The sequence below is a fragment of the Emericellopsis cladophorae genome, assembly GCF_022114955.1.
Source record: "Emericellopsis cladophorae strain MUM 19.33 chromosome Unknown NODE_14_length_400046_cov_116_985211, whole genome shotgun sequence".
NCBI classification, from domain to species: domain Eukaryota; kingdom Fungi; phylum Ascomycota; class Sordariomycetes; order Hypocreales; family Bionectriaceae; genus Emericellopsis; species Emericellopsis cladophorae.
Window position 1 is genome coordinate 204,017 of NW_026250939.1, and position 20,354 is coordinate 224,370.

A 20,354-nucleotide genomic window follows, 5' to 3' on the forward strand; every position below is an offset into this window, starting at 1 on the left:
ATGGTCTTCAGTCGGCACATCAGGCCTGCACGACCAGGGGGGTCAGCTTCGTGGTATCTGAGTGGGTGGTGCTGTGGCGAGGGAGCAGACGGTTCCTGCATGGAACAAGCAAGGCATCAGCCGTCGAGCCCGCATTCCTGGACGCAAACAGAGTCCAAGAGCTTGGGAAATGGATCTGTTTCAGAATTTCCCCTAGTGTCAGATCCGTAGGGCTCTCCGATTTGTTGTCACGATCCAGTCAGTCGGTGGGCGCGAGCGGTACGTACCGAGACCGCCGTCCCAAAACGGTATTGACCTGCTCACCATCAGCGTCAACAACGTCGGATCTCCCGACAACAATTCTGGTGATGCGAATCGTCGCCAGAGCACGATCAGCAGTGAGTCTAATTGATCGTGTCGAATCTGGCTAAACTTCCAAATCTGGCGCTCCCTTTATCTGAGATTCCTCCCCGCTTGGATCCGTAGGCCTGCGAATAGTTCCTTCACACATTCACCATGGTCACACTCGCTATTGCGCTGTCCGGAACTTTGACGGATCGCAGTCGCTTCATGCTTGTTACGATCGTGAGACCAATGGAGGCTACAATCTGCGAGGTGTGTTGGCGATGTGAATGGTGACAAGCAACCTTTGTCGACAGGCGCCCCCTGGCACTTACACGAGCCCTACAACTTCAAAGACAGCTCGCCAATGCCCTACGCGCACCATCATGGCAGCCACTCCCAGGGCAAGGGGTGTGCCCGCGCGAACAATTATCTCGTGTGGATTTGGGATGAGGTGAGCATTTGGACCAGGCAGCTGAGACTCACAACTGCCGGCACGGCTGTGGTTGTGAACTTGTGAATCGGCGTCCGACTCTGGCGACGATCATTTGGATTGCGCCAAGCAGGCATCAGTCGCCACGCGACCATTTTGAAACAAGCGACGGTCCTCGCCAAGCACCGAAGAGCGCCGCCTCTTGAAACAAACCCTTAGGTTTATGACCGGGCCGTCATTGTTTCAAGTCCGTGGAGGATCGATGCTGCGTTGTCTATAAGTCCACGGTCGGCTGCACCGTGAGAATGGGGAAATATTGCTCGAAAGGTTTGCTTGAACCTTTTTTTATTTTTTATTTTTATGTTGCGGGCTTCTCATTACGCGTACATCGCGTCCAGAGGGATCGTTGCCTCTGCCATCGCGGCCAGAACAGTTGTTGAGAAAGGCGACAACATGCTGGTGCTGCTACGACGACATTTTTGCAGACTCGTGGTCTAGATCAACACGAAGTCTTGAGGAGCGGCCTACAGCTGCTTCGTCGATGAGCAACACGTGCAGAAAGAAACATACACCGGAAAGGCCGAAGCTAATAAGCACCACTTAGCAGCACGCCGGCAAACACGTCGTGGAGCAACATAATCGCCCTTTGGAGCGGCGAGCAGACCGTAGGTGGACACAGCCTCAGCCGACGCCAGTCGGGTCAATGGGTGCGGCCAAAATGAGGATGGCCCGCTTGAACAACCACCCGAGACCATCATATCACATAATTCCACGCAAACAGGCCTCGGGTGAAATGCAAGATGGGACAAATTTACCCAAGCCCCAACAGGACGAAGTGCGAGAGTGAGGTTGATTGAGCCCTTGGAAAGCGGTGGTCGAGATCTCCTCGCCGAGACGGACCTAGCTCACCTTGGACCCTTCCGTTGTGCGTCCCAAATACACAATGGGCGTACGGATAATTGAACTGTAATTAAAGACTAGCCCAGAACGTTCTCGAGAAGATGGAGAGCGTGCAACACTGAAAGCCTGCAAACGTGGCGACCGCCACAAAATAAGCAAATGTGGTGTCCGATTCCCGCAACCTTGGATACCACTTTGAGTTTAATTCTGACGATCAACAAACTTGGAATGCAACTCACATCACGAAGTATCGTAGGCCATCGTCAGAAAACTCTTGGCTTGCAGCCCATACGTAATAAGCGTCGCCTCCTCATGCTACACTAGTAGGGGACTGCAACGGCAGTGAAGATCGGCTAGCGGGCGACGTCATTGCCGGTGACATGGTGCCCGGAGGCAGGGATGACGACCTCGAAATTCGAATGCGGGAAGGACTCCCCAAAAATGGTGGTGCCCTTTCCCCAGATGTGAGGGGGAGAAGCTGCCCATCGGCGATTCCAAGTGAAATAAAAAATGTTGGGCGTGCGGAGATCAAAGTTGCATTCGCCATTTTGTATTTCGATCAATCTAGCTGAGACGCCTGATGATGGTTGGTTGCTTGCGTGGGCCATTCTTCATCCAGTCATATATTTATGTACCTTGCCATGCAAAGCTGCGCGCACATTTCCTTGTCAAAACGCGCTTGGAGAAGCATTGTAGAGATCCGAAGCCGCTGTTGAGCCGCAAGCGGTCGACATCCAGCTTCTCGCCGACTGTGGAAGAAATGGGTCAGGGTACGTGTTACGGTCGTAAGACGAGAGTCGAGACTATCCCCGTGGTCTTCTCCGCGACTCCACGACTCCATTTTACCCGCACCGACACCCAACAACAGACGGCGTTCTCCAAATTGAGTTCCACCTTAGCCACCACCACAACTTGTCCAGAAGTAACAGCGGCACCGCAAGGAACGCCAGCGCGTCCTGGTTGCTCATTGGACTCGGCAATGGTCGTCACGTCAGCGTCGGGGCGTTCTCAACTTCCTTTGTCCCGAGTCTCTAGAGACGCCGACGGCCCAACCAACAATGGCGTGATGTTCAAGACAAGCCCCGTGAGAGAGCAGCACAGGTACGGCTGTATCTATATACGACACAAAGGGGAAGCCTTGTGCTTTGTTCAGGAACACCTTTGGTAATTGGAAATCATGGGACCAACCAACCTACGCTGATGGCTCGCACCCTGCGTATTTATTTCAGCCTCTTACGAAGTTGCGTGCGCCCAGAGAAATCCCGCTTGGCATCATCGGCATCGGCACGGTTCAATGCACCCTGATCAGGTTCGAAATCAACCGGCTGTCCGGACCCACCTCTCCGTCACCGGCTCGCTGACCATTCGACGACGCCATTGAGCGAGACCGTGAGATCACCCCAGGAAAGTGGACGCTTCTCCGCGCAACAGTGCCCCTAAGCGAAGGGATCGCCGTTTTACGTACGGAGCACTGGACCACTATTCATAAAAGCACCATGGGGTTTTGTCCCTGGCCTGTTCGCGGACGAATGGGCCGTTGTGCGCTTTATAAGACCACCCGCCCTACTGTTTGTTGGGCGCAGTGTTCCCCCCAACCGTCGACCTTCGTCATTTGGACTTTGCCGAAGCTGATCCACCATCGCGTGCTCCGTCCATAGCTCTTCTTCTGACCATTTATATCCCTAGGCGAACAGACAACTATACAGCACGATGGCAACCGCACATGGAATGGAACACCCCGATGTGAACGAGAAGCACGACGGGATCACCGGTCCTGGCGCTTCGCAGGAGCATCAGGCGCCGCACTCGAATAATTGGCACCAGCGCCGAGACCTCGCATCATGGGGTCATGGCTACGCGCCTCCCGAAGGTGCCTCGCTGCAACCTGGCGTGTTCAAGCCCTACGAGCACCGTAAATTCGCCAACCCAGCCCCTCTTGGCTTGAGCGCCTTCGCCTTGACGACATTTGTGCTCTCGGCCATCAACATGGAGGCGCGCTCCGTTACGGTCCCTTCTGTCGTGGTGCCTCTGGCCTTTGGATATGGTGGGCTGGTGCAGCTCCTCGCTGGCATGTGGTAAGTGACCCGTGTGGAGGAAGAACAAGCAGAGGCGAATTTTGGTGCTGACGAACCTATGTAGGGAAATGGCCGTTGGCAACACGTTTGGCGCCACTGCCTTGTCGTCCTATGGTGGATTCTGGATCGCGTACGGCCTGCTCCTCACGCCCTCGCCATGGGGCATCATGGAAGCAGACGGCCCTTATGAGGGCGACACCAGCTCTCCAGTTGGTTTCTTCCTGACTGGGTGGTTCATCTTCACGACGATTCTGCTCATCTGCACTCTTCGCTCCACCGTCGCCTTCTTCCTGCTCTTCTTCACCCTCGACATTGCCTTCTTGTGCCTGTCCGTGGAGCACTACGCCCACGACATGGGCAACGACGTTGCTGCGACAAACTTGAAGAAGGCGGGTGGTTTCTTTGGCTTCCTGGCCGCCTTCCTGGCGTGGTACAATGCTCTGGCCGGTATCCAGGACAGCAGGTGCGTGCTTTGGCGACCTCTTTTCGCGAGAGACCATACTAACAATCCGCGTAGTAACTCGTTCTTCACCGTTCCCGTCATCCATTTCCCATGGTCTGACAAGGGCCGCGAGCAGCGCGCCAAGAAGGCAAGCATTGTCTAAGGGACCGATGTTGCAGAGGCATGGTGTTTCGCGGGGCGTGGCAATGGTTGCATGTGCTCGATCAGTGTCATTCTTGAGGATGTAATTACATGTACCGATATGCAGTGCAGATGTTTCCTTCAATTGCGCTACTCAATACCCTACATCATCACTGAACCTACACTTAATTTACCCATTGGTGCGCAAACGGAAGCATGGATCCGCTGCTGTACGTACCCTGTCCCCTTTTCATCCAAGTTGGTCTCAAAATCCGCCAAGACCTGGAAATAAGGAAGTGGCTCTCATTACCGACGGCCGGCTCCGCGAGTTTGGAGGGAAGCCCAATGATCTCGCACAATTCCCATCCATTTCCATCTCGTAACACCGACCACCAGCTCCGGCAAGGGAAGGCTGCCAAGCTCTTTTGTGACATTGTGTGTTGTTCTTGGATGAATATCTGCTCCAAATTGGGGTCATGCCGCTCATGATTACTATTTTATACTCTCTGGTAACGTATGGATCACATGGGGTGCGACTGGAGTCAGTCTGCACGCTTAAACCGAGCTGCATCGACCTTGGTACTTTTGCCAACAGACTTTTTCTTCCCCATGGCCGCCCCATCTCGTGAATTACGGTATGCGCTATAGTTTCAATGCGCGCTCGGCTATTTACCGTCTCGTACCCTTAACGAAATAGACAAAAAACCTTATATCATTCCTTGGTCTAACCTCCCCTCTCTTCTACACATCGGAAACCCCTCCCCAAGGGCCCCAACACACTCCTTTCCTGGGCCAAGTGAAGCGTGGTGGAGCAAGGACTGGATGCCATGGCACAAACACAAACCCTCTCCGAGAAGGAGACGGCGACGAGAACACCCCAGCCAGGTCTCACCATCACGGGGACCGGGGACTCGCAGCAGGACGCGGCGCAACCCAACGCACCACCACCTCCTCCTCCCAACGGCGGGTACGGCTGGGTCTGCTGCGCCTGTGTAGCCGTTGTTAACGCCCACACGTGGGGTCTCAACTCCTCTTACGGCGTCTTCCTGGCCTACTACCTCGCCAACGATCTCTACCCGGGCGCCACCTCGCTCCAGTATGCCTTTGTCGGCTCCCTGTCCATCTCGTGCGCCCTGCTCACGTCGCCCCTGGCCACGATTGGCGTGCGCACCATGGGCACCAAGCCCACCATGATGCTGGGCGTCGTGCTCGAGGCGGCGAGTCTCATCTGCGCCAGCTTTGCCAACGAGATATGGCACCTCTTCCTCACGCAAGGCGTCATGTTCGGCGTGGGCATGGGATTCCTCTTCGTCGCCAGCGTGCCCATTGTGCCACAGTGGTTCTCGACTCGCCGGTCGCTCGCCAACGGCGTCTCGACGTCCGGCTCTGGCCTGGGCGGGCTCATCTACTCCTTCGCCACGGGCGCCATGCTGCAGAGCCTGGGGCTGGCTTGGACATTTCGTGTCCTGGGTATCGTGGCCTTTGTGGTCAACACGATCTGCACGATCCTCGTCAAGGACCGCAACAAGATCCTCAACGCCACGCAGCTGGCTTTCGACGTTAAGCTGTTCAAACGACCAGAATACCTCCTCCTGCTCGGCTACGGATTCTTCAGCATGCTGGCGTATGTGGTCATGATCTTCTCGCTGGCCAACTACGCCAACTACATTGGTCTCGGCGCCTCGCAGGCCGCGCTGGTGTCGGCCATGTACAACATGGGTCAGGGGTTGGGTCGCCCGCTGGTCGGTTACTTCAGTGACCGCACAGGAAGGATCACCATGGCCTCTTTCATGACACTCGTGGCGGGCATCTTGTCCCTGGCCATCTGGATCCCCGCCAAGCACTACGCCACGCTCATCGTCTTCGCCATCCTGGGTGGCGGCGTTGGTGGCACGTTCTGGGTCACCATCGGGCCCGTGACGGCCGAGGTCCTGGGGCTACGGCACGTAGCCTCTGGTCTCAACATCCAGTGGCTCTTTATCGCACTGCCCTGCGTCTTCAGCGAGCCGATCGCCCTGCAGATCGTGGAGGGTAGCGGCTCGTACCTCGGCACGCAGCTCTTCACCGGCTTCATGTTCATGACGGCGGCGGCGTGCACCTTTGTCTGCCGCGGATGGAAGATTGGCGAGCAGCAGGAGCTGGAGAGGCGGTACGGCGGGGGCGACGAGATCGACGCTGACAAGATTGCGTATGAAGAGGAGGCCAGTGGTCACGGCAAGAAAGCCGGCCGCAAAAGAATGCTCGTTGATTGTCTGAGCTTTAAGAGAAAGGTGTAGCGCACAGTTCAAAGGCTTTCAATACATCAATGTCACCAAGACTACATATTCAGTGGAAGGTGGCAGCATTTAATGTCCCGCTGCAAATGCGTCATAGTATGAACCTTTAGTTGACCTTTACCTTTTCCTCTATCCATAACCTGCGGTTATCCAAGATGGGTATCGTGCGCGGACCCGGCGTAGTTATTTCTCGCCCTCCTTGCCCCAGCGTGATGTCTCGTCGCCACCCTCCCATTCATGTTCAACGTACCCAAGCTCTTGCTTCACCTTTTCGACGGTGCTCTTGTCTCCAGTGTTCTTACCAATGTTGTCACTGGCCGTGTTAGTGGTGGTTCAGCCACTGGAGCGCGAGGACATACCTGATCTTGATGGCTGGGCGACCCGCCGCCGAGCTCAGCTTGATGACAATGTTCAAGGGCACCGACTTGGCCCCCGTCTTCAGGTGGGTAAAGTCGTTTGTCAAGAATGTGCCGACGCCAAAGGTCGGATGGAAGCCAAACTTCTCCGCAACCTGCTTGTACTCCAGGCAGCGATCAATGTTAAGCGAATCCGAGAACACAATTGTCTTTTTGTCTTTGATCCCTTCCCCATCGTAGTACTCCCGCAGGATCTTGACGTACTCCTCGGGATCGCCAGAGTCCTGACGCACGCCGGTGAATAGCTCGGCATACGTCTTGGGGGTGCCGTCCTCCTTCTGGAATGTTTCGCGCGGGAAGCTGCTGTCAATCGGCCGCACAGGCTTGCTGAAAGCCTTGAGGAATTCTTGGGTACCGAAAGTATCCGTCAGTGCGATGGCGAGCTTCGGTCCGAAGCAGCTCACCCATCGCCTCAGGGCTTCCTCGGTCGCCGTAGTGTAGTCGCCTACGATGGAAGCAGTCCCCATGAACCACTCGTGTGCAACAGTACCAACGGGTGGAATGTTGAAGCGCATGGCCAGGTGGACATTGCTTGTCCCTGAGAGCTTGCCTGGGTAACCTTGCTCCTTTGCTTTCTCAGAGGCCTTGACCAGGCCGCGAAAAACCAGTGCCTGCGTGTGATAATCCCTCCTGCGCCGGGTGCCAAACTCGGATGTGATACAGCCCGCTTCCAGGAGCCTCATGCCCTTCTCGAACGCTGCCTGCTCTTGACCGTCATAGTTCCAATCCTTGTCCATAAAAAGGAAGTACGCCTCCGAGGTCAAGGCCAGTATAGGGATCTCGTACAGAATGGTCTCCACCCACGCACCCTTGATGCTGATGTCAATATCGCCAAGCTCGTCGTCGGCACCGGTGTCCTTGTCCACGGGCTTGAATGTGGCTTTGACTTGTTCGCGAGGGTCGAGGCGGAAGTCTTTGAGGAAATCGAGGTAGTCGGGGGTGAGATAATCGCAGTGCGTTTGGAGGAAGCGGTACTCTTCATTCGACAGCGAGATGTTTCCGAGCTCTGAGCTTCTGTTAGTCGGTCAATTGCCCCGGCAAACTGGGCACTAACTTCGTATTTGCTCCTGCAACCACTTGAACGCAGCGCGTGACAGCTTCTTGTCGGGAGTTCGGTTGGTGAAGGCATAGGATACAGGGACATCTCGAAAGCACTTGTACACGGCGCATTGCATCGTCAACTTGTACAAGTCAGTGTCGAGGAAGGAGATGACCCCCTCGGGGTATGGCGAGGTGCTGTTGAAATCCATGGTGGTCCGAACGATCCTCGCCGAGGGGACTGGAGAGTGTACGAGTGCCGTGAGGGTAGTAGATTGAGTTCCTCAGATATGAGACATGAGAACCACAGCTTGTCGAACGATGCAAATCAACCATTAACACAAAATTCGTTGCTTGGCGCACGATGGGCATTCGACGACGATGGAGGAGGGACGAGAGAATGACCTGACTGCACGATGAGGGGCATTTGCATGACAGCCCGGAGCCGGAGGACTAAAGAGGGACATGACATGAGGGGCATGACGGCGCCTGTAGGCGCTAACGTTAGGCGCGACCGCGCTAGCAGCGCATGCACCCATGCCCAGGCCAAATCTGGAGAAACCTTGCCGCCCAAAAAAAAAATCTTGACGCTGCTGCGCTTCACATACAGAACAAGCACACGGCAAATGTCCCATTTCGCTGCCATGGACGTTCATCGCTGTCGCTTCGTACCCTTCCAGCCCTCAGGCATTAACTCGGTCGCCTTTTCGCACACGAAAACCCGTTCTGCCCGGCATGGCGCCCTGGCTCGAATGGCCGTTGGCCGCGCCAATGGCGACGTCGAGATCTGGAATCCAGCCAACGGCGCGTGGCAGCAAGAGACGATCCTCCGGGGCGGTAAGGACAGGAGCATCGAGAGTCTTGTCTGGGTGAACGAGCCGGACACCGAAGTCAGCGACGGACGTACCATCCTCGGCAAGTCGCGCCTCTTCAGCGTTGGGTATTCCTCGACAGTCACCGAGTGGGATCTCGAAAAGGGCCGGCCCAAAAGACACGCGAGCGGGCAGCACGGACACATCTGGTGTATGGCTGCCATACCGGCCGAGGCTGGCAAGGCCGACTCGCAGCTTGTGGTGGGTACAAACGACGGCGAGCTCGTCGTCTACTCGACCGAAGATGGCGATCTCCGATTCCAGCGTGTCCTCGTCCGCTCGCCGACCAAAAAGGCGCAGATTGTGAGCATCGCCTTTCAGACCCGCAAGATTGCCATCGTCGGCTGCTCTGACAGCACGGTGCGCGCCTACGACATCACAAACGGGCACATGCTGCGAAGAATGACAGTGGGCGCTGACCTGGTCGGGGGAGCCAGCAATACGATTGTGTGGGCGGTGCAATCCCTAGCCAACGGCACCATTGTGTCCGGTGATTCTACTGGCCACCTCACATTTTTTGACGGCAAGACGTACACGCAGATGCAGCGCATCCAGGGCCACAAGCAAGACATCCTCAGTCTGGCTGTCTCCTTTGACGGCAAGACAATCTTCAGTGGCGGTATGGACCGCAAGACAGTCCTGTACAAGCAAGGCAGCTCTTCGGACAAGCGCTGGGGCAAGTCCTGGGGTCGCCGGTATCACGAGCACGACGTCAAGTCGTTAGCGACCTTTGAGAGTGGTCCGACAAGTGTTCTAGTTTCGGGAGGTGAGTAACTTGCAGTCGTTCCTGATCCTCAGTCGCTGATCCATCCAGGTCCCGACACAAATCTGGCTGTCATGCCTCTCAAGCAGATGGGCAAGGAGAACCACCGTATCTTGTCAAGCCTGCCGCAGCAACCACCCCTCGCTTCCGCGCCAGCCAGTCGCTTCGTCGTGAGCTGGTGGGAGCGTCAAGTGCACATCTGGGTGATTCACAAATCCGCCAATGACATTATGAGTGGCGCCGACGAGGATATCGATCTCAGTCAAAACCGCAAACTCCTCAAGACTATTATCATCAAGGGCGACTCCAACATCTCCGATGCGACCATCAGCGAGTGCGGCACCTTCCTCGTCGTATCGACTTCGACCGATGTGAAGGCGTTCAAGATCGACCTCCCGACAGTCGAGGAGCCTGGTTACGTCCTGCAACCATCCGATCTCGAGATGTCGACGGTGGAGGTCCCAGCGCGACTCCGGAAACTGGGTGCCTCGAAGCTGCAACTATCGCGCGACCTCAAGTGGCTCTGTGTCGTTAGTGAGGGATCAGCTGTCCGCGTGGTTGAGGTTGAGCGCGAAGAGGACGACATCCGACTTGGGCCGATCCGAAGGCTGCGCCGCTTGCAACGGAGCGTGCCGCGCTACATCCGCATTGGTGGCATGGGCAACTATGAACGGACCATTACACACACCATCTTCAGCCCCGACTCGAAAATGCTGGCGACGGCGGACCTTGCGGGCTACATTGACACATGGGTTCTCAACGCCGAGTCGCAGCACGGTGACGCTGCCAAAAACGGTGAGCCAGGGCAGACCTCTTCCGGGAGCGAGTCCTCGGACAGTGAGGAAGAGTCTGTGGCCGAGGGCAGCGACACTTGGACCCGCAATCCCAACGGCAAGCTCCTCCCCAAACTGCCAGCGGCCCCAGCCGTGCTCTCCTTCTCGGCTCAAGTACCCGGAGAAGACGGGGCTACGGACTACATTCTACTGGGCGTCACCGGGCAGTGGACAGTGAACCTCTTCCATCCCCTGCAAGGCTCGCTGACGCCGTGGTCGAGACGGCACCCCAAAAAGGCGCTCCCCGCACCCTTCCAGGACCTCCTCGACCTCGCCAAGGGCTGCTTCTGGCAGGGTACCCGGGTATGGATCTATGGCGTGTCGTTCCTGGGCATGCTGGACACAAGCCTCGACCTGCCCAGGCCGAGCGACGTGTCCGAGAGCGAGGCTGAGGCGGCGGGCATGAAGCGCAAGCGCACCGGGTACGCCACGGGGGCCGGCAGCAAGATGGCCCAGAGCAGCCTCGTGCCGCACCGCATCAGCCGCCACGTCAACGGGGCCACGGACGAGGATATTGACATGGACGACGTGACCCGTTCCGACGACGAGCATGAGGGTGTGCACAGCGATGACGAGGCCGCTGACGCCGCCGCCGGCCAGCTCGTCCAGACACGCAACGGTCAGGAGGGCAGCAGTGGGGAGTTGTCGCAGCCCAACTCGCACAAGAAGTCCTGGTGGATGACCTACAAGTACCGACCTGTGTTTGGCGTGGTGGCCCTGAGCGAGACCGAGGTTGTGCTCGTGGAGAGGCCGCTGTGGGACGTGGACGTGCCAGACAGGTTCATCGCCGGGGAGCCCTGGGAGAGGTGAGGTCGGTGGTCCGCGGCTTGTTGGAGTCGTTGGAGTCTTGGAAAATGTACATATATACTGCTCTGCATGTACGTGGGCGTTCTGGCGATGTGGATATGCACAAGAGAATCTCCGTAGACTAGACAGTGCAATGCGCATCCTAAACAGGGACAGTGTTGATCGACCCTTGTTCCATCGTGAGCATATTCCTCGCGTTCTTTATAGCTTTTGACCGCCTGAAGTAGGTAGAACATCGTTCTTGCTATAGGACGTGAGACTGGTGTTCGTCACGTGCAGACCGACGTCGTCGAACATGCTAATCGCGATATCTACTGCGCTCGACACGTGCACCAGCACTCTATCAGACTCTTGCGTCTTCTGGTGACGCGCACAGGAAGCTCTGTGGCGACCTGACAACAGATGAAGACGCAGATCCTTGACTGGGATCCACTGCAGCTGAGTCCTGTCTCAACGTGTTTCTGAAACTGGAAAATCGCCCCAGATTGCCACCACTAGCTCAGCAGCTTTTCGGAGTTGGCTGACGCCCCAGGTCAAACTTGAAGTTGAAGCACCAGAAAGCTAATACTACATACTAGTCTAATCGTTGGTCAGGGGTTACCCGACGAGGGTGACGCGGCCTAACCAGGCTATAGATGGGGAAACCAAAGACCACAAAGAGCATGGGAAATTGGAGAGCCGAGAATGGTTTTATGAGAGGTAACTTAAAACGGGAATGCCGCGCGGCATGTTGCTGGTTGCCATGTACACACAAGATCTCCAAGGCCAGGTGTGACCATACGGTGTCGCTGACTGGAGTCTCGACAACCTTTGGGCTTCATTTGGTGATGATTTTCCTGGATTATCGACCATGGTTCTTCTGGGTATGAACATGAGCCCGATGATATCTCAGGCAATCTTTGGGTCCTGTCGGGTAGGCGTACCACCAGGGCCGCGCAATTTTGTAGTCTAGTTACATACGCAGTCCGGCTCCTGGAGCCCCCGACCAACGAAGTGGATAAGGATGGTCAGGCTTGCCTGGCTTAGAGAGGACATCTGTGAACCGGATCTCAATGCCATGTTATTGCGCGTAGCTGTGGAGGGCAGCTGTGCTCGTCGACGCCAGTCGTCATATGCACCAACAAAGCCCAGACAAGAATAAAATCTGTAATTTATTAATACGTGACTGAAGACTGGAGTGGCTGAGGAGGACCGCACAGCCCCTCGATCTCGCAGCTGATTTCCCGCATTCGTCGGTTGGTCGATCCGCGTGGCGCCGTAGCCAGACCGTCCAAGAGACTGCACTTGCGAGGCCCGTCTCCACAGCAGACATCTGATTGGGCCGCCCCGAGGCTGACGCGTACCGTCGCCAGGACCACTCTGTGGGAGCGGAGGCCAAAGGTCTTTCACTCTGCTGGGACGGCATTGCTCAGTGCTGTGTCTACGCCTCCAGGCTGGCGTCCACGCAACCACCACGCAATCTGCGGCAACAAGACTGAGTCCCTTTCCACTTCTAATCCTCCACTTGCTGTTCATCCCCTCGCACACTCGATCCGACAAACGCATCTGCGAAATGCGACAATGAAGCGATATACCACGTCTTGAACTGCGCAATTGACTTACGTCTGCTATCACTCCAATTCCGTCCTCGAAACGACGACGCTCCAGTCCTCACACGACATTGCCCGCTCCCACCCTCGGTCTGTGGCAACCACGACTGCAGGCTTACGACACACGACCCGACCACGCAATCAGAGGACGCTTGCTTCAGCAACCGTTACCACCCTCGCCTTCTTTGTATATCCTCGCCGGCAACGAGCGAACCTCATCCTCTCGACACTTTCGACGACGCACCGATTGACTGACCTCGCTGACGTCGCACCCCCATCCACCCTATCGACAGCATGGCGGGTCGCAGCAGCCCAATAGGCGCTGGGGCCTCTGGCCCAAACGACTACGGCGAGGAATGGGCTCACGACCTGCGGGTGAAGTTCGAGGGACTACTCCGCGACAAGCGCATGAACGACCTGCGCGCATCCTCCCGCCATGCCTCGCCAGCACATGGCCTCTCCGAGCGAGCATCAAGCGCGAACCTGCGAACGTCCAACTCCACAACAGCAAGCCGCCCTTCAACGTCACAAGGGTCGGCACTTCCCTCCTACGCCTCGTTACGGCACCTTCCCATCGTCCCCACGGCGCCCGACGCGAGCGATCGCGAGTCACAAAAGCTCCGCAACCTGCTCATCAGCTTGTCTTTGACACCGACCAAGTACGAGAACCCTGGGCTTCTGGACGAAGCCCTCCAGATCATCCCTCTCGACAGGATATACAGCGAAGCCGAGGAAGAGACCCAGGTACTACAGGCTGAGGCTGAGAGCATGGGCGATGGTCGACGGCCAGAATGGGGATACCAAGATTGCGTCATTCGCGCATTGCTAAGGTAAGCGCTGTCTTCAGACTCTTGCGTCTCGCGCTCCGTCGCTAACAGCAGCAGATGGTTCAAGCGATCATTCTTCACATGGGTGAATAATCCACCTTGCCAGGCATGTCTTTCCCCTACCGTTGCACAGGGCATGACCGCGCCGACGCCTGAGGAGAGTGCGTGCGGTGCGCTGAGAGTCGAACTGTACCGATGCTCATCACACTCCTGCGGGGCATACGAGCGGTTCCCCCGCTACGGTGATGTGTGGCGCTTGCTGCAAACCCGCCGAGGACGGGTCGGCGAGTGGTCAAACTGCTTCAGCATGTTGTGCCGCGCAGTAGGTGGGCGAGTACGCTGGGTTTGGAATGCCGAAGACCACGTCTGGACTGAAGTCTACTCGGATCACCAAAAACGATGGATCCACGTCGATGCCTGCGAGGAGGCTTGGGACAACCCGCGACTGTACACGGAAGGCTGGGGCAAGAAGATGTCCTACTGCATTGCCTTTTCGATCGACGGTGCCACCGATGTCACGCGGCGCTATGTCCGCAAGTCGGAGCACTCACAGAACCGGAACCGATGCCCCGAGGAGGTGCTACTCTACATTCTCAACGAAATCAAGGCCTCGCGCCGGGCCAACATGAGCAAGGATGAACGCTTTCGCTTGGAAAAGGAGGATCAGCGCGAAGACCGCGAGCTCCGTGGCTACGTCGTCGCTATCATTGCCCAGGCCGTGACGGATCTCGTACCCGGCATGACGTCGCCTGCATCCTCTTCCGGCGCCGCGAGACAGCCTAGCCAAGACCACAAGGTGCCTGCCGAGCAGCCTGGGCGTACCAACGTGGGCCGTCTAAATCAGCCATCGCGCAACCCCCCTCTCCCACCAAGGGACTTCAACCACCAGCCCTAGGTGCACCTGAGTCGGTGAAAGTCACATCACCGACATGCACCACCTCTCTCCCTTGTCATATACACAATCGAAATCTCAAGCATAGACCCGGCGTTAGTCGCACCATCTTCCATCACCTCACATTACGATCCTTGCATGCTACGGCAATGCATACGATGAGTTACGTGCAAACGTATATTACACATGACCCTGATTGCATTTCTTTTGTTGGATGTTTGGAGGAGCAACCAGACAATGGCTGGTACGAGTATCTGGACGGCGGAGTTGCTGGGGTAGTTGGGCCGGCATATGTTCTGTTTATGTACAGAGATGAGTTATGGGGCATATCCTGACGTTGGGCGTTCTGGTTGCTTTCTGTCGGTTCGTAGTTGAGTTTGCATGAGCGATGCACTCTGCGTGAAGCCTCCTGGGATGTGTATGTCCCTGCGCTAGCCACTGGAAAATTGATCATTTAATCGCAAGACTGTCACGATTGGCTGCCGTGGTGTTGGTACGGTAATATTGCTCTCGTAGACACCTATATATAAATCATACCAAATGCCTTACAATAACGTAAATACTTAGGTAGGTTTTGCCTCGTGTGTTTACACCAAACATAGAGTCACGTGGCCATGTGTTATCCAGGAGGTGAGTGACGATCCAGCTAACCGGCAGCTCCCGCCAAACTCATCACAGCATTAAAGTCAATCACATTGCTGATCCGTCAGATCGCCTCTTCGATTCTGCCTTGCTGCTATACCAGCCGTAACTCTTTAATTTGAATATCGCTTATTGTAACCATGGCTGGCGTGGCAGAGACAGCCCCTAGGCCCATGTCCAAGCGAGCACATGAGGTTGCAGAGGCCATGCGACTGAACGCAATTCGTGCAAACCGCACCCGTAGGCAAGCTATCGCGCTCGACCTGAATCAACAGTCAGCTTCTGCTCGACAGGGCTCACGAAAAGCTCCTATCGACCTCACGGGGGATGATGGTAACCAGAAGAAAGCAACCAACTCGAAGCGCAAAGCGACCTCTCGGCCCTCCTCGTCGTCATCAAAGTCGGCAGCAAAGCCAGCACCATCTCACAAGGGAACATCAGACCCTCCCCCCACGAAGAAGCGCAAGAAGGATGAGGAGAAGCGTCCGGGCCGATTCCGGCCCCAGCCTCCTCAGTCATTCCACGACATTTATGAGCGTGCGATCACCCAGCGCTTCTTTGTCTTGTCGCGGGCCCGTACCGGCAGCGAGGAGCATCCCGCCGAAATGGTTGAGTTGACGGGTTCGACTGGCAACATCTACACTGTCATCATTGATAATCGACCAACATGTACCTGTCCACACGCCACCAAGAGCAAGCAGTGTAAACACATCTTGTTTGTACGTACATTTCCACACAGAGTCATGAGCGAGACTAACATGTAGCACGTCAGGTCATGAAGAAGGTGCTCAACGCACCCTTCAACCTCGTCTATCAGCTGGGACTCTTGAATTCGGAGCTGCACGCCATCCTCGCCGCGGCCCCGCCGATCGAGGCCCCCGAGGTCGAGCAGGAGAAGCAATCAGACAAGCGCAAGCCAATCGAGGGGGACTGCCCCATCTGCTTCTCGGAGCTGGAGGAGAAGGGCGAGACAATCGTGTGGTGTCGGGCAGCATGCGGCCAGAACATCCACAAGCAGTGCTTCGACACATGGGCTCGCACAAGGGGGGGCAGCGGCAAGGTCACCTGTCCCATGTGTCGGTCTTGTTGGGAAGGCCTTGACGTTCAAGGCGTCAGCAAGATCAGGCGGGACAAGGGCGTCGAGAGCGAGGGCTATATCAACGTTGCCGATCAGCTGGGGATCAGTCGGGAACGGGACTACAGCTCGTATTCTGAATGGTTCGGTCGCCCTCGTTACGATGGTGGTGGATGGAGTCAGAGAGGTCGAGATCGCCACGGCCGTTGGTATTAATTAGCTGCTTTGCGTGGGGGAGAGAGTGGAGGGGTGAGCGGCGGGCTATTTGTCCAACAAAACATCAATGGGAATGCCTCGGATGTATACTCAACGAGGCTTGCATGCGCGAGATGGCAAAGCATTGCGGTGCAAGTTTGTCATTCGTAGTCTGAAGCTTCGCGATAGTCGCGCGCATGACGGGGGCTAGTACACACCAGTACCACCGGCGCTGGGGCGCCATTACTATTGTGCCCATTGCACTCAACATGTGCCATGGGATGTGAAGAAGAGGCAAAAAGCAAAAGAGAAAGCCCAGTAAAGTCAATAGGTAGCAGGGTTTATTGGGGACCCGGCTGAGACCCCTGTTGTGTGGGCTGATCAGGCGGAGGAAACTTGCTCAAACGGCCTCGATATTCCCTCCCCTATGAGCCCACCATCAGCAAGCCAGAAGCAGTCTCTTATCAGCTTGAAGCTGCGAGCTGAGGACACTAGAGCTAATAAGAGACCCTTGAGTGCATACTTAGATGCACGCTAGTAGTGATGGATGAGGGTTCGAATGCGAAGAGGTCCTGCGCTCAACCTTAAAAGGCGGCTGGACCCTTTCTCAGCACCTTGATCGATCAGCTATCGCACCCATTCGAACAACCAAATTCCTCCCCAAGAGACCGATTCCACAGGACTGAAAATGGACCAGGTCGCCAACATCCTGCACCACGTCGTCCGCCATCACGATGCCATGGACCACACGGACCACATGGCCACCACGACGGCGGCCACGGCGGCGGCGGCCATGGAGACGGGCAGCCACGACGACATGGACATGGGCGGAGGCGACGGCACCCCCTGCAAGATCTCCATGCTGCTCAACTACAACACGGTCGACTCGTGCTTCATCAGCAGCGACTGGCAGGTCAAGTCCATTGGCATGTTCGCCGGGTCCTGCATCGGCATCGCGCTGCTCGCCATCTTCCTCGAGCTGCTGCGCCGCAGCGTCAAGGAATTCGACAAGTATCTCGCCAGGCAGCACATGGCCAGGCACGCCGGTGTCGCCGAGGCGGCCGCGAGGTCCTCGGACGAAGGTGTCAAGGGCGGTGCTGTCGCGGGCGTGACTGGTGCTGCTGGTCCCATTCCGCCCTTCCGTCCGACGTTCTGGCAGCAGGGCATCCGCGCGATTCTGCACACGGCTCAGTTCACGGTGGCCTACTTCATCATGCTCCTCGGTAGGCTGGCTCCTCTCGAAAGGCGTGTGTATATGGGTGCTAACAGTCTGGGATATAGCCATGTATTACAATGTCTATATTCTTGTCAGCATCTTCCTTGGTATCTTGGTCGGATCGTACATCTTTCAGTATGAGACTATCGATTTCTCGTACGCATCGCCTTGCCTGGTTCCTAGTAGCAGTTTCGCTGACATGAGCGCGTAGAACACATTCGAACAGTGGCAACAGAGAGCCGACCGTCTGCTGTGGCTAGCGTTGCATGTGTGCGTTCGTTCGTTCGTTCGTTCGTTCGAAGAGAGTAGACTAGATGGTGAAAGTCAGGGGCAATCTGAATGGGTCATGAGCACGGTCGAGCCTCGCGGTGACACTTCTTGTACAGCTCCAAACCATGGAGGGTGATCAGCAGTGAACCTGTTATTACCATCGCTCCCAGTCCATTCAAAAGTGACAATAGAAACGCACGCTTCTGCTAAATCAACAGCGACCTGTGACCCAAGATCCGCAAACACTTTGCCACGTCAAACGTCTCATCCAGGTGGCCACGACACGACCAGACCTTCTCCTGGATCTCGGACGCCTCCTTCACCGTCCCCAGCACCTGTAGGGGCCCCAGTCTCTGCACCATTTGCCGATATCTATCCTCGTCCTCGGCGGGCGCCAGACACCCTGCCACGCAGAAGGGGAACACCATGCCCCGCAGGCACGACCCCCGGGGCATGTCAGCCAGGGCGCAGGTGATGAGTCTCGTGTGGTGCTTAATGTCCTCCTGCTCGGGCTTCCAGCCAAAGACGACAGTGTAGAGATAGAGCAGCACCCCGTGAAGCCAGATCTTGTGGTGCAGGGCCATCAGGGGGCTGAAGTCCTTGACCTCGGAGGGCACCACGTCGCACATCTCCGGGAGCGGGTCCTGGACGACGAGTGCCATCATGGCGTGGAAGGTCTGCCGGGGCGCCGCCTCGGCCTCGGCGTCGAGCGAGCTGAGACTGGACAGGAGGGCGTCGGCGAGGACCTGGCCGCGCGACACGAGCTCATCGACGCACACGGTGCCCGCTTGGTGCTGTTCCTTCTTCCAGGCGTCCAGCGTGGCGACGTCGGCCACCACGTGCATGATCCAGTTGTGCAGGCCGACAAACTCGTCCATGAAGAGCGGACCGGCCGTCTGCGCGTGCTCGCGACACTCTCGGGAGTAGCACGCGGGGATGATGGACGCTTGGTAGTGGCGGAGCCGCGGGGCCCGCTCGAGGGCGATGCTGGACATGATGTCCATGTTGATGAGGCTGGCGGTGAAGAAGCGCAGGGCGGCCTGGTTCGTGCTCCAGGGGCGGCGGACGCCCATGGACGGCGGCGGCCACAGGTACGAGTAGAGGCCGTGGAGGGTGTCGGCCCAGCGGTCGGGCTCGGGCAGGATCTGGAAGAAGAGGGCAATGGCGGCGTCGAGGTGCATCTTCCAGTTGTCGCCATTGCCGGTGGCGACCTCGAAGACGACCATTTGGACAATGGCCTGCATGGCGATGAGCTGCTCGTGGAGGGCGGCCTTGGTCTTGCGGGCGTTCATAGCGGCCATCTCCTTCTGCAGCTCGCGCAGGCCCAGCTGCAGCTGCTCCTGCAGCTTGTCGGCCATGCGGCTCGTGCACTCGGCGTGGACGGCGTCCCCGTTGGCCATGACGACGCCGAAGAAGTACGAGGCCAGCGAGATGGCCGTGTAGTAGACGGACTTGTTGCGCTGGAGAATGTCCAGCACCCAGCCCCGGCCACCGCTGAGGATGGGGGGCCGGTAAAAGGGGAAGAGGTAGGGGAAGACGTAGTCGAGGTAGATCATGATGAAGTGGACGTCGACATCGGGCCCGCCGTCGTCCTGGGCGCCCTGGTGGCTGAAGAGCCGGTTCGTCCAGGTGACCTGAGGTGGTGAGCCGCCGCTGGTCTGACTCGAGGGCGGTGTGAGGCTGCTGGCGTTGTGCGGCTTTGCTGACGACCCCTGCGGTCTCGGTGGATTCTGACGGTGAGAATCGACAACGTCCTCCCCGTTCCCGTGGACGGCGGCAGTAGTGGCGGTGGTGGTGCTGCCCTCTACGCGGTATCGCGTGCCCAGCTCGCCGTCGCTCTGCGTCAGGCTCACGTTCCGCGTGCCCGTCGCGAGCAGGTCCATGTACTTGCGGTCGCGACGCTGGCTGGCCTGCTTCTTCACCTGGGCCTTGATCTTGTCGGCCATCTCCTTCTGCCGGGGCCCTCCATCCATCCAGTCCGGCTTCTCGTCTTCAAAGTGGCAGGCGATTCCTAGCGAGCCACAGCCGTCGCACACGGGGCGCTTCTCGTCGCACTTTTTCCGGCGTAGCCGACAGGTCCAGCAGCCAGCATTGGAGCGGACCTTTGTCGACATCAAGTTCCGGAGCATCGACATGATGGTGTCTTTAGTCGTTGCAGGCGTTGCTGTTCTTGCCGCCTGGTCTTTGTCGCTGTCGTCGCACTCGCACGTTCAAGGCGCGTTGGATCATGGGAGAGAACGAGCAAATGCGCTTGAGGCGGGGTGAGCTGTGACAAGAAGGATGCGCCCGCTCACTCCGTCGCTCAATTGTTCAGGAGGTGGTGGTACGTAG

General features: G+C 57.2%; 8 protein-coding genes across 8 annotated transcripts; 6 read left to right on the top strand and 2 right to left on the bottom strand.

The window, feature by feature from the left end:
* Positions 1–3,364: 3,364 nt before the first annotated feature.
* Positions 3,365–4,334, top strand: J7T54_008396 (uncharacterized protein; the record flags this gene model as incomplete). The annotated part of the gene is made up of 3 exons (XM_051505430.1): positions 3,365–3,729; positions 3,794–4,192; positions 4,247–4,334. The coding sequence occupies 3 exons, from the start codon at positions 3,365–3,367 to the stop codon at positions 4,332–4,334; spliced, it is 852 nt and encodes a 283-aa protein (XP_051363166.1).
* Positions 4,335–5,139: 805 nt separating this feature from the next.
* J7T54_008397 (transporter-like protein) lies at positions 5,140–6,588 on the top strand (the record flags this gene model as incomplete). Its single annotated transcript, XM_051505431.1, has 1 exon — positions 5,140–6,588. The coding sequence occupies one exon, from the start codon at positions 5,140–5,142 to the stop codon at positions 6,586–6,588; it is 1,449 nt and encodes a 482-aa protein (XP_051363167.1).
* A 183-nt stretch (positions 6,589–6,771) lies between these two features.
* Positions 6,772–8,254, bottom strand: J7T54_008398 (nicotinate phosphoribosyltransferase-like protein; the record flags this gene model as incomplete). The annotated part of the gene is made up of 3 exons (XM_051505432.1): positions 6,772–6,901; positions 6,948–8,010; positions 8,059–8,254. The coding sequence occupies 3 exons, from the start codon at positions 8,252–8,254 to the stop codon at positions 6,772–6,774; spliced, it is 1,389 nt and encodes a 462-aa protein (XP_051363168.1).
* A 414-nt stretch (positions 8,255–8,668) lies between these two features.
* Positions 8,669–11,320, top strand: J7T54_008399 (U3 small nucleolar RNA-associated protein-like protein; the record flags this gene model as incomplete). Its single annotated transcript, XM_051505433.1, has 2 exons — positions 8,669–9,680; positions 9,729–11,320. 2 exons carry the CDS (start codon positions 8,669–8,671, stop codon positions 11,318–11,320), a joined length of 2,604 nt encoding a protein of 867 aa, XP_051363169.1.
* A 1,880-nt stretch (positions 11,321–13,200) lies between these two features.
* J7T54_008400 (uncharacterized protein) lies at positions 13,201–14,628 on the top strand (the record flags this gene model as incomplete). Its single annotated transcript, XM_051505434.1, has 2 exons — positions 13,201–13,736; positions 13,791–14,628. The coding sequence occupies 2 exons, from the start codon at positions 13,201–13,203 to the stop codon at positions 14,626–14,628; spliced, it is 1,374 nt and encodes a 457-aa protein (XP_051363170.1).
* Positions 14,629–15,440: 812 nt separating this feature from the next.
* On the top strand, positions 15,441–16,558 carry J7T54_008401 (uncharacterized protein; the record flags this gene model as incomplete). Its single annotated transcript, XM_051505436.1, has 2 exons — positions 15,441–15,986; positions 16,040–16,558. 2 exons carry the CDS (start codon positions 15,441–15,443, stop codon positions 16,556–16,558), a joined length of 1,065 nt encoding a protein of 354 aa, XP_051363171.1.
* Positions 16,559–17,225: 667 nt separating this feature from the next.
* J7T54_008402 (solute carrier family 31 (copper transporter)) lies at positions 17,226–18,013 on the top strand (the record flags this gene model as incomplete). Its single annotated transcript, XM_051505437.1, has 3 exons — positions 17,226–17,760; positions 17,819–17,909; positions 17,989–18,013. The coding sequence occupies 3 exons, from the start codon at positions 17,226–17,228 to the stop codon at positions 18,011–18,013; spliced, it is 651 nt and encodes a 216-aa protein (XP_051363172.1).
* A 216-nt stretch (positions 18,014–18,229) lies between these two features.
* J7T54_008403 (Transcriptional regulatory protein-like protein) lies at positions 18,230–20,158 on the bottom strand (the record flags this gene model as incomplete). The annotated part of the gene is made up of 1 exon (XM_051505438.1): positions 18,230–20,158. One exon carries the CDS (start codon positions 20,156–20,158, stop codon positions 18,230–18,232), a length of 1,929 nt encoding a protein of 642 aa, XP_051363173.1.
* Positions 20,159–20,354: the final 196 nt, after the last annotated feature.